We start from the raw sequence: 13,008 nt of genomic DNA, 5'->3' as shown, positions 1-13,008 counted from the left end.
ACTGTTGGTGGGAGTGTAAATTAGTTCAACCATTGTGGAAGACAGATTGGCAATTCCTCAAGGATCTAGAAATAGAAATACCATTTGACCCAACAATCCCATTATTGAGTATATACCTAAAGGATTATAAATCATTCTACTATAAAAACACATGCACACGTATGTTCTCTATGGCACTGCTTACCATAGCAAACACTTGGAACCAACCCAAATGCCCACCAATGATAGACTGGACAAAGAAAATGTGGCACATATACACCATGGAATACTATGCAGCCATAAAAAAGAATGACTTTCTGTCCTTTGCAGGGACATGGATGAAGCTGGAAACCATCATTCTCAGCAAACTGACACAAGAACAGGAAACCAAACACCACACGTTCTCACTCATAAGTGGGTGTTGAACAATAAGAACACATGGACACAGAGAGGGGAACATCACATACTGCGACCTGTTGGGGGATGGGGGACTAGGGGAGGGATAGCAGGGAGTAGGGGGATTGAAGAGGGATAACATTAGGAGAAATACCTAATGTAGATGACAGGCAGATGGATGCAGCAAACCACCATGGCATGACACACGTAACAAACCTGCATGATCTGCACATGTACCCCAGAACTTAAAATATAATTTAAAAAAGGAAAAAAAAAACTGTAATAATTTTTTTAAAAATTGAACATTTAAGATAAAGCTAAAGTTCCTTTCGATCATCTGTCCTTATCCTAATTCCTTCCCTCCTTCCTCAGGAGTAACCACTTTTCAAACGTCATCTTAGCTGGTGACTACTCCCTTCTGACAACTATCCTCCTTCCTTGGTTGTAAAGACACCATTTTCTCTCAACTTTTGCTTCTCAATTTCCTTTATAGGCTCTTCTTCCACCATGTGCTCTTGACTCTGTACTCTGTGCTCCATTCTTGCTTCTAGCTTTTTATTTTACACTTTTAGGTGACTTAAACCACTTTCTTAAGACTTCAAATACTAACTACTTCTGTCTTCCTTTCAGCGGGACAAGATGTGGCAGTGAAGACAATGATGTTGATGATCCTGACTTTGTGTAGGCTGAGGCTAATGTGTTTGTGTCTTAGCTTTTGACAAAACAGTCTAAAAAATAAATTAGAAAATTAGTAAAAGCTTACAGAATAAGGATATATTTTTGTACAGTTGTATAGTATGTGTTTTAAGGTACTATTAGGAGTCAAAAAGTTAAAAAATTAAGCTGAGACATAAAGAAATAAGAACGTTTAAAAAATGAAAAAGTTTATAAAGTAAAAATGTTACAGCTGGATAATTTATTATTGAAGAAAGAAAAATATCTATTTTTTAGAGACAGGATCTCTAGCCGGGCTTGGTGGTGGGCACCTGTAATACTAGCTACTTGGAAGGCTGAGGTAGGAGAATCCCTTGAACCTGGGAGGTAGAGGTTGCAGTAAGCCGAGACCACCCCATTACACTCTAGCCTGGGCAATGAGAGTGAAACTCCGTCTTACAAAAAAAAAAAAAAAAAAAAATTGCGACAGGGTCTTGCTCTGTCAACCAGGTTGGAGTACAGTGGTGTGATCCTAGTTCACTGCAGCCTTAAACTCCTGGGCTCAAGTGATCTTCCTGCCTCATCTCGAAGTGCTAGAATTACAAGTGGGAGCCACCATGTCCAGCCAGGAAAAATATTTCTAATTTTTATTTTATTATTTTATTCTGAAGTTATGATACAAGGAAAACTATTTTTTATAAACCCATTGTAACCTTAATATACAGTGTTTATAATGTCTACAGTAGTGTACAGTAATATGTTAGGCCTTCACATGTACTTACCACTCACTCACTGACTCACTCAGAGCAACTTCCAGTCCTGCAAGCTCCATTCATGGTAAATGCCCTATATAGGTATAGCATCTTTTCTCTTTAATACTGTATTTTTACTGTATCTTTCCTATGTTTAGATATGTTAAGATATAAACATCACTGTGTCACAATTGCACAAATACAGTATTTAGTATTTTACATGATGTATAAGTTTACAGCCTAGGTCTGTGTAGTCCGTTATATCATCTAGGTTTGTGTAAGTACACTTTATCATGTCCCATAATAACAAAATCACCTATTGACACATTTCTATGAATGTATCACACTGTTAAGTAAAACCTGACTATATAACAAAACAGTAACACCTAACTATCTTTTTACATAGCATATACATTTAATCAAGTCTGTTTTATTCAAACTCTTCAATCATTCAAATGGTTTAGGAGATTTTATCAATTGGGTGCAGTGCCTCACGCCTGTAATCCAAACACTTTGGGAGGCTGACACAGGAAGACTGCTGGAGACCAGGAGTTAAGATCGACTTGGACAACATAGCAAGACCCCATCACTAAAAATTAAAAAATATATATATTAGCTAAGTGTAGTGGCCTGTGACTGTATTACCAGTTACTTTTGGAGGCTGAGGTGGGAGGATTACTTGAGCCCAGCAGTTTAAGCCCTGCAGTAAGCTATGACGATGATGCTATACACCAACCTGAGTAACAGAGACTCCATCTCTAACAAAAATAATTTTAAAATATATTTTACCAATTTCTAATCTGACTTTTACTTGACACATGCATATCACCTTTGTTTTTTTTGAACTTTTTTGAAATTTGTTTGTTTAAAGGCATACCATAGGCTGGGCATGGTGGCTCATGCCTGTAATCCCAGTGCTTGGGTAGGCCAAGGCAGGATGATCACTTGAGGCCAGGAGTGTAAGACCAGCCTGAGCAAGACTCCATCTCTATTAAAAAATTTTAAAAACTGCTTGTTCATGGTGGCTTGTGCTTGTCAGTTCCTAGCTTCTCTGGAGGCTGAGGCGGGGGGACTGCTTGAGCCCGGGAGGTTGGGATTACAATAAGGTGCGATCACATCACTGCCTTCCACCCTGGGTGACAAAGCAAAGCAAGACCCTGTCTCAAAAAAAAAGAATGGCATATTGTAATATCCATAAAAATCACAAGTTCAAAGTGCTAGGTTTTTCTGCCAATATCTATCTATTAAAATGAAATGGGTTTCACTGGTGTACTTCCAAAAATCATCATATGTGCTGCCTGTGGTACACATAACATGGAAAATGATGACTCATGGGAAAAAGCTGAACTCTTATGCAAAGAACAGAAGGCCTTTCACACTAATTTCATATCCTCCCCCATGCCATCTGTGTGCAACCATACTCTCAACGATCTGCTAACTTCCAGATGATACCAGGTTTCTATCTGTACTCTGTCCCAAGCCATCCCCTCTGCCTGGAATGTCGGCTCTTGTATCCCCCAGGTATATTTCTCATCTTCATTCCAATTCAAGGTTATGTCCTCTCTCCTGAAGATACACATATATATGTATTCTTCTTTACACTGAGGTTGCATCTTATATATGCCACCATTATAACATTCATTACATTATCATATCCATTACACTGCAGTATTTTTTATGCTCTTCTTTTGGATTGCGAGCTCCTTGAGGTCGAGATACAAGCCATTTTATCTTTAGATCTCAGTAATTTAGACTCTGGCAAATACTTAGCAGATTCATTAAATCAAATGAAAGTTTTTAACTGTAGAATGTCAGTGAGCTACTAATGTTCCCAGATATTCTAATAGATAAATAAGCTAGAAGCCCATCTTTTTATCAATATGTATGTTTAAACATAAGTTGTATTCAGTAATGTAAAATATTAGTGCATAAAGGGCTTTTAATCAGAAATGAAATCTTTCAAAGGTTTCACTTAATTAATATTCCAATTAACTAGTACTTTCTCTTTGTCTATCACCATTAACTTTTCTGTGGAAAATTTTTGTTATTTTATCTAACTCTTTGTTGGTTAATTATTTATTTATGGATCTGATCCAGACTTCTAAGGAAGCTATCACTCACTTCCCTATGTCTAAGGAAGCTATCATCACTACCCTAACTCGTCAATTCTTTGGTCAACAGTTGAAAAGTGCTTAAAGTCATTCATTCCTTCCACGTATTTATGGAAACTATATGTGACTTGAATGCATCCACTGCCTATAGGGAAAAAGTTTCCTTGTGAAATAGATGCAGCCACTGGAGTGGAACTGGAGCCATTTAAATGAGTATCTTTTTTCTTTACTTTTGGTAACACATGCAAAGTTGGCCAGGCACAGTGGCTCACGCCTTTAATCCCAGCACTTTGGGAGACCAAGGCAGGTGGATCATGAGGTCAGGAGTTCGAGACCAGCCTCGATAACATGGTGAAACCCCATCTCTACTAAAAATACAAGAATTAGCCAGCACGGTGGTGCATGTCTGTAATCCTGGCTACTCAAGAGGCTGAGGCAGGAGAATTGCTTGAACCTGGGAGGCGGAGGTTGCAGTGAGCTAAGATTGTGCCACTGCATTCCAGCTGGGCGACAGAGCGAGACTCCGCCTCAAAAAAAAAAAACAAAAAACCCCACAAAAATAAAAAAATTGAATTTGGCAAATTAAAAAGTGTGAAATAAAATTCTATCCATTGTGTATTTTGAAGCATCCCTAAGAAAACAGGGTTTTGTCTGCATTTTTCCTATTTGGTTAATATCATATTTTCTTTTTTCCCTTTTTTAAATATCATTTGAAGTTACAGTTTCTCTTGAAAGTACTGCAAGCTACTGACAGGTAGAAGTTTGGTACCAAAGTGACAGTTCTTCGCAATGCCATTATGGTTACTTTTCAAGCCAAGATATAGCGATTCTTTGTTGGCCCTAACAAGTTGAATTTTTTTCTTGATGTGATCTGAAAAATTTATTAAACATGCAAATGACTACATTCTGAGACCTGAAAATTATGGTGTAAACAAACTTATTACACTGCCATTTATATAAAAGTATAGCACATACAATTATGTACAGTACATAATGCTTCATTATTAATGACTATGTTAGTGATTTATGCATTTACTATACTTTTAATCATTATTTTTATAGTATTATCCTACTTATAAAAAAAATGGACTGTAAAACAGTTAAAATTATAAAACTGGAGATCCAATAATGAGAAAAACAGATGCTATAAGCTTGAGAAAACAAAAATATCTCGGAGTAGTCTCAGCTATATGAGGTATGCAGGCTCAGAAAGACATGCACATCTGATATCAGTTATGCACATTGTTTAATGTGATTTTGTTCCCAACTAGCTGCCTCTCACATTATCGTCACCTTACTGGAATTTGTGATACAAAGAAAAATGTACAGCTTATCAATAGCTTACATTATTTTTAATGTAAATTCTAGTTAACAACTCAAACTCCCTCTTTTTTCCCTTTAAAAATCCACTTGTAACTGCTGCTGATTGAAGGGTACATTCAGGGCAACATTTATCTGTGCTCCTCAGCTGGAATCCTCAAGCTTGACCCAACTAAACTCTCTACTTATATTAATTTTGCCTCAGTTTCCTTTCCTCCTTTTAAATTGACAGCCAAATGTAGAATAAATTAGGTTTTGAGTAAAGAAGAATTATTAAAATTATAACACACACCTGAGGTACATTCAATAGTTCTGTATCTGAACACGAGTGCTCACTGCTGAAGGATCTGGCTTTACTGTGACACTGAGCAGGGCAACAGTAAGCAGTCTGCTTGCTCCTTTAATGAAATTCCAACTAAGATGCAGATCCTCAAGGCTGCAATATGGAAGAATTCCCATGTGAGAAAGAGTAGCTGGACTTCGAAGCCGTGACTCCTGTCCCTCCATTGTCAACTGAGAAGGATTTGGAAGTAATTCTAATAAGTGAGCTAATGGGTATCCTTAAATCAGAAAAAATTCTTTGGTTTATTAATTGAAATAAAGCATGAAAATTCGTGGCCATTGAAACCTGTGAGACAAGATCTCACTCTCTCACCTAGGTTGGAGTGCAGTGCCACAGTCACGGCTCACTGTATTCTCAACCCCCCAGGCTCAAGTGATCCTCCCACTTCAGCCTCCAGAGTAGCTGGGATTCCAAGCACAAACCACCTTGAGTGGCTAATTTTTAAATTTTTTGAAGAGATAGGGTCTCACTATGCTGCCAAGACTGGTCTTGAGCTCCCAGGCTCAGTCAATCCTCCTGCCTCAGCCTCCCAAGTGCTTATACAAACCTAGGTGATATAGTCTACTACACACCTGGGCTATATGCTATAGCCTGTTGCTCCTAGGCTACAAACCTGTACAGCATGTTACTGTACTGAATACTGTATACAACTGTAACACAACAGTATCTGTATACCTAAATATATCCAAATACAGAAAGGTATAGTAAAAATATGGTATTGTCTTATGGGACCATCATCTCTATGTGGTACATGATTGTACAGTGCTATGAATGCATATAAATGAAGGGGTCAGAAAGGTACTGCCAAAGAAATACCAACACTTAAAGAATAGGTAGGTGTTAACTTGTGGTGGCCCTCCCCCAAGTTATGGATCAGTATGTGCAAAGGTTCTTTTGAGGCTAGAGGAGGTATAGTAAGTTAAAGGACTGGAGGAAGATCACCGTGACTGAAGCAGACAGAATGAAAGCACAATGGCTGGATATTAACTTATTCTTACCTTTGTTAAGAGCTCTCTGTTTATTTTGAAATTTACAGTCCTTTCACCAGTACTGATTTCACTCACCACCGTATCACATCTTAGCTGAAAAGAACAAATCACACAAAGTTCGTATGTTATATAATGAGCCTAATGAGATTACGTAGTTCTAACACCATTTTTGGGTTACAAAGATACAAGTAGGTCATCTTTCATAGTCCCTATATTGGGTCCTAGGTCTTAAGCAATCTCTTTAGTTCCATGATCTTGTTTAAGTAAACAAATTTTCCTCTTTCCCCAACATGTTATTTTGTTTTCAGTCTCTCTCCTCCTCATTCCCTTTCCCTCCCCTCAAATTCACCTTTTAACAAGTAAGAAAAATCACTCTACTCATAGTCTACCTACTCCGACATAAACACTTTTTATCTCACCCAGCTTTCATGAGAACCACAGAACATGATATTCTGTCAGGGTCTATGCTAAAGCACCTGCACCAACAGATAAGATGTAATTTAGATAGTTTGTCTTCTATGCATATGCCTCTACTTTTTAACCTATTAGATGTTCAAACCCATCTCATGAAAAACCTATGGAACTTGAAGAGATATTTGTTGTCACTAAAGAACAACTAGTCTTTATTTTTAAGAACTTACAAGAAATGGGAAAAAGGAACTAAATATTGTACTTTGAGTAATTCTCCTAGTAAAAATCTGGGGTGATTTTGTGATCAAACAAGTATTTACTAAGCTATCAATGCTCTTTTATCATACTTATCCTTTAAATAAATATCTTTCCTATAATATTGACTTTCATTATTCCAATTCTTCAGTTCCCAGACCCTCCCTCTGTGACATATGTTAATAACCTTGTCCAACATCTCTGCCTTTTCTGAGAGAATTACACTAACAATTTATATTTAGTAATTCCTTACAATACTTTCAATTCCTCTTTTAGATATCAAACCCGTCAGAGAACTGAGAAATAAAAGAGCTTATTAAATCATCTAACCACCTCTTCTCTGCAATCATGATTCTATTTACATCTAATCATTTCTTCTCATATTTTAATATTCATCTTCTCAGAAACTCATTTTAAAATTTGCACCTCACTGCTCTAATTTATTAACTTATTCTCCTAAATTCAAAAGTCCATCCAGCATCAATCTGTAAATTTAATTAACAGTTCAGTCTTCCTGTAAGTGGTTAATCAGAAAATTGAACAATGTCAGCTTAAGAGGAATGCTTTATAACTAATTTGAAAAATCATTAAAACCTTAGACTACAAGGCTAAAATGAATTTAAGTTATATTACCCAAGATGCCTTGAACAAAGAAACACTATTAAATTAATTATTATGGCTGAGATAGCTTGCCGAATATTTTTTTTTAATAATAAGTTTATTACAGTGTCAAAAAGAGATAACAGTGCTAAGTACCTTCTCTGCTAGCCTCTTGGCATGAACTTGAATATCTGGTCTTGAATGGTCATTGTCTTTTTCCAATAAAGAATCCACAGAAAGCTGAAAATCAGCTGCTTCTCTAAAGACAGACATTGAAACGAGATAGGACGGTTAACTTGAAAGCATTGGTTGTGTAACAAAGACTCATCACTATAAGTTCTCCACTGAGACATACCTTTACCAGAGAAGGTGTTATGTTTGCTTTCAAAATTAAAAGCAAGGTGGTCAGGCACGGTGGCTCACACCTGTAATCCCAGCACTTTGGGAGGCCAAGGCAGGCAGATCACCTGAGGTCAGGAGTTCAAGATCAGCTTAACCAGATGGTGAAACCCTGTCTCTACTAAAAACACTCACACACACACACACACTCACACACAGAAACACAGAAAAATTAGTTAGGCATGTTGGCATGTGCCTATAGTCCCATCTGCTCAGGAGACTGAGGCAGGAGAATTGTTTGAATCCAGGAGGTGAAGACTGTAGGGAGCCAAGATTGTGCCATTGCCCTCTAGCCTGGGTGACAAGAGCAAAACTCTGATCTCCAAAAAAAAAAAAAAAAACAACCACAAATAAATAAATAAAATTAAAAGCAAGGAAATTAAAAATAACCTATTATTTATTTAGAATGTTTTTCTTATCATCTTATAAAATTATTCCTCTTCTATTACCCAATTGTAGCTTTATGGTATCTCTGTGAAACAGGTAGAGCAGCCACCTTATTTTATAGACATGAAAACTGATGTCTGGCAAGCTAAATGTCTCCTTTAAAATCCTACTGCAACTAAAAACAGATTGAGAAAAAAGCCCAGGTCTCTTGAACTCTTCTACAATGCTTCCTCTACTACTCCAAAGTTTGCTTATAATTCACACTTCTCCACTGACCTCCAAATGCCATATTTCAAAAAATGTTGTAATTCGAGTTTCAAGATGAGAAAAATAAGATTATTCTTAACACTCAGTAGTTCATTAAAGAGACAGACAATGCCATTTATCCTTTTCATTGGGTAGGTGAAGAAACAACACAAAAACAAAGAAACAAACACAAAGCAACTAACTGATTAGTGAAAATAAGTCATTTGCATTATGACATCACTTCTCTCTAGGAAGCAGGGTAGGGAATGAAGTCAAATAAATACATATAGTGACTTCAACATTATCTTAATGTTTGATAAAAATCAAAAGCTTTCCCTTTCCCCACAAAATAAGACTTGAAGTAAATTTGGAAAAAGGACTTGACAACTTAGAAAGGGACCATGAGAGTACTCATTATAACACTATGAGGCCAGGCGCGGTGGCTCACGCCTGTAATCCCAGCACTTTGGGAGGCCGAGGTGGGTGGATCACGAGGTCAAGAGATCGAGACCATCCTGGTCAACATGGTGAAACCCCGTCTCTACTAAAAATACAAAACATTAGCTGGGCATGGTGGCGCGTGCCTGTAATCCCAGCCACTCAGGAGATTGAGGCAGGAGAATTGCCTGAACCCAGGAGGCGGAGGCTGCGGTGAGCCGAGATCGCGCCATTGCACTCCAGCCTGGGTAACAAGAGCGAAACTCTGTCTCAAAAAAAAAAAAAAAAAAAACCACTATGAATTTTTCCGGAGGTTTGAAATAGTTCAAGGTGAAAAAATTCTTTTTAAATCAACATACAAACATCTATATAACTACTCACACTAATTAATCTTCTGGTGTTTAATATGGAACTAGAGAATGAGACTCTATGGGCAGAGTAAGAGAGTTGAAACATTATTTATCCAGCCCATCTGTCACTGGAATTAAAAGACATATTTTTGAGAAGGCACAAATGATTCCTTTAATTAACACTTGTGAAACTCAGGGAGATAACTAAGAATTCCTGTGTGACTTCTGGTTAACATCACATTTTAAAACCTAGTCTACAATGACCATTAAGAATTTTCCTGAGCCTTAATACATCATCCAGCAGCCCAGTATGTATCAAACTTTGGCCAGGTACAGGGGCTCATGCCTGTGATTCTAGCACTTTCGGAGGCCAAGGCAGGAGGAATGCTTGAGCTAAGGAGTTCAAGATCAGCTTGGGCAACATAGGAAGACCCAGATTCTAAGAAAAAAAAAAAAAAATTATATTAAAAAATGAAAACAATCTAAATGTCTAGCAACAAGGGAATGTTGCAATATTGTTAAAAGTGATATTCATTTATAAAAAAGAATTATGTCAGGAAAAGGATTAAAAAATCTTACATTTTTCTAGTAGTCGTTTTATAGTTACATTTTTTTAAAAGGCTAAAAACATTCAAAGAAAAAAGTAAAAAATACATCAACTTGCTAAAATCAGTTGTCTTACTGTAGTAAGAATATTGGGTACTTTTATCTTCTCTTATTCTTCTGTATTTTCCTGAATTTCCTTAAGAAGATTATCTGTTTTGCTTTTATAATAGAAAAACAAATTTTAAAAAACTCTTTATAAAGACATAACATCTAGGCTATGAAAAGCAGTAGATATCAAAATCAACTGTGGATAAGGAGAGCCTGACACAGTGGCTTACACCTATAATTCTAGCATAGGAGGCTGAGGTGGGAGAATTGCTTGAGCCAAGGAGTTCAAGACTAGCCTGGGAAATGTAGGGAGACACTGTCTCCACAGAAAATTTTAAAAATTAGCCAAGCATGGTGGTCCATGCTTGTGGTCCCAGCTAATCGGCAGGCTGAGATGGGAGGACAGCTTGAGCCTGGGAGGTTGAGGCTGCAGTGAGCCGTGATTCTACCACTGCACTCCAGCCTCAGCGATTGCCACAGTGAGATCCTGTCTCCAAAAAAAAAAAAAAAAAAAAAGTGGACAAGGACAGTGGACAGAGTATAAAAGAAACAAAACTGGTCCCATACATGTGATGGTGGGTTATGGGCACATAAGGTTCATTAAACTAGTCCCCATATGTTCATTTATACTTAAAAAGTTTAAAAATTAATAGTTATTTTTCCACTACTTCTGAGGAGTTGTGATATTGATTAGTGTTAAATTCACAGACTTGATAGCCACTGGCTTATAATAAAGTTGTTAATTCTGTCTACTACCATCATACAGTAGACAGAAAATAAAATTGAGAATTAGTAGATCTAAGTAAATTAATTCATTATGTTAAATAAACCATGTTAAAAAAATAGTATGTCTTAATTAACCTGGTACGAGCATTCTGGAATAAAGTTAGAAATATAGAATGGTTAGGCTTAGGTTCATGCTGTAAAGGATACCTGAATTCATTATGGCAAAGCAGTAGAGGTTCCCTTTGTGTGGAAAGTAAAAAGTTCCTCTTTAAAGTTTCCCTTCTTGTTAAAGAGTAAACAATAAATGTTAGAAATAATAGTTTCTTTTAAAGACTAACTTCCTTCAAAGCCTTCTTTTTTTTTTTCTAATAACCCTTTGTTAAGCCCTATCCTATGTAGTTGTTAAGAAATGAGTACATTGTATATCCTTGTACTTTAACCAAGATATCTGTTCTGCACCTGCTCAGGCATGTCCCAGCTTGCAGCCCATGCCCCTTCCATATTTGAAAATGGCATTACTTTTCTAAGTTCTTTCACAAGCAATTTTCTCTTTTCCTTTGTTCGCTGTTGCCTTTACCTATTTAGGAAAGTGTTAAGTTGTTAGCCAATCAGGTTTAGCTTTGACTGTGAGGTCCAGCTCCAACCAGTGGACATAGGATACAGCAGTAAGGACCTAGTGCATGAGAGATAAATATTCCTGCCTTTCCTTTGTTCATTGTGCTCTTGTGGCAGGATTGTTAACAGGTAGCACTCTTTCTGCAGAAGGTAAAAATTGCCTTGCTGAGAAAATTTTTATTCAATGGCTACCTTTTTTGAGGCACCAAAAATTTACATATAACAGTTTGTTTTAAGTAAATTTAATATAAAGAATTTCAGATTTGTAGGCCAGAAAAATGTTGAGGCCCTCCCCAATCTTTATTTTCTATAAACTAAAGTCAATACTTCAAATTCGTGAAAGCAGGCAAAGGAAATCCTACTCAAAAGACAGGCCAAGATGGTTCAGCTTATTGAACGCCTTTGAAACATCAAATGAAAATGGAGGCCGGGTGCAGTGGCTCAGGCCTGTAATCCTAGTACTATGGGAAGCTGAGGCGGGTGGATCACCTGAGGTCAGGAGTTTGAGACCAGCCTGCCCAACATGGCAAAACCTCATCTCTACTAAAAATACAAAAATTAGCCAGGTATGGTGGTGCACACCTGTAATCCAAACCACTTGGGAGGCTAAAGGAAAATCACTTGAACCAAGGAGGTGGAGGTTGCAGTGAGCCTAGATTGCATCACTGCACTGAAGCCAGTGCAATGGGAGCAAGACTCCATCTCAAAAAAAGGAAAATGGAAAAAGGCTGGGTGCAGTGGTTCATACCTATAATCTCATACTCTGAGAGACCAAGGCAGGTACATTGCTTGAGCCCAGGAGTTCAAGACCACCCTAGGCAACATGGCTAAACTCCATTTCTAAACAAAAACATAAAAATCAGCCATGCATAGTGGTATGAGCCTGTAGTCCAAGTTACTCTTGAGGCTAAGATGGGAGGAACAATTGTGCATGGGAGGTTGAGGCTTCAGTGAGCCAAGGTCACACCATTGCCCTCCATGAGACCTGGTCTCAAAACAAACACCAAACCAGTAACATTTCTCTTATTATGCAGAATGTCATTTATAAGTTTTATGAAATAGGTAACCAGTTTGGAAGGTTACATCTATTTACATATAATCACAAGATCCTCTTGGTAGTGGTTGCCTCTCTTACAGAAAGTCAATATAAAAAGTTGCAGTCAGCCATCTTAAAGGTGCTTTTACTAGAAGGCCAAATGTAGGCTTTTGCTTTCTTTTCCACTTACTTTTTTATTCTCTACCTTAAAGTCCTGACAAAGTTGAGTGAATAAAATACAAAGACATAATAGTACTAATAATTATATCTTTTATTTCTTTTCAAAGCTTAGGGCTTAAATGCCTACTATGTAGCTAATTTCTTTTCATTATTAATTGACAGAGAAT

At 37.2% G+C, this 13,008-nt stretch overlaps 1 protein-coding gene across 5 annotated transcripts in view; it reads right to left on the bottom strand.

The window, feature by feature from the left end:
• The window catches only part of RARS2 (arginyl-tRNA synthetase 2, mitochondrial), an 83,135-nt gene that overhangs the window by 52,089 nt on the left and 18,038 nt on the right, over nt 1-13,008 (bottom strand). For 4 of the 5 annotated variants that reach the window (XM_032275292.1, XM_032275293.1, XM_032275294.1 and 1 more), the window contains 2 exons: nt 7,967-8,069; nt 6,554-6,637 (listed from right to left, as the gene is read on the bottom strand). In XM_032275292.1, coding sequence (XP_032131183.1) covers nt 6,554-6,637; nt 7,967-8,069 — 187 coding nt within the window. Of the gene's footprint in view, nt 1-6,553; nt 6,638-7,966; nt 8,070-8,165; nt 8,281-13,008 lie in introns of those variants that run through there. The other variant, XM_032275295.1, reaches the window with a different exon arrangement.

This window comes from Sapajus apella, unplaced genomic scaffold (genome assembly GCF_009761245.1).
Source record: "Sapajus apella isolate SASKATOON/1434 unplaced genomic scaffold, GSC_monkey_1.0 scaffold6, whole genome shotgun sequence".
NCBI classification, from domain to species: Eukaryota; Metazoa; Chordata; class Mammalia; order Primates; family Cebidae; genus Sapajus; species Sapajus apella.
Note: the sequence above shows the minus strand (reverse complement) of the source record. Positions and strands in the feature narration are given on the sequence as shown.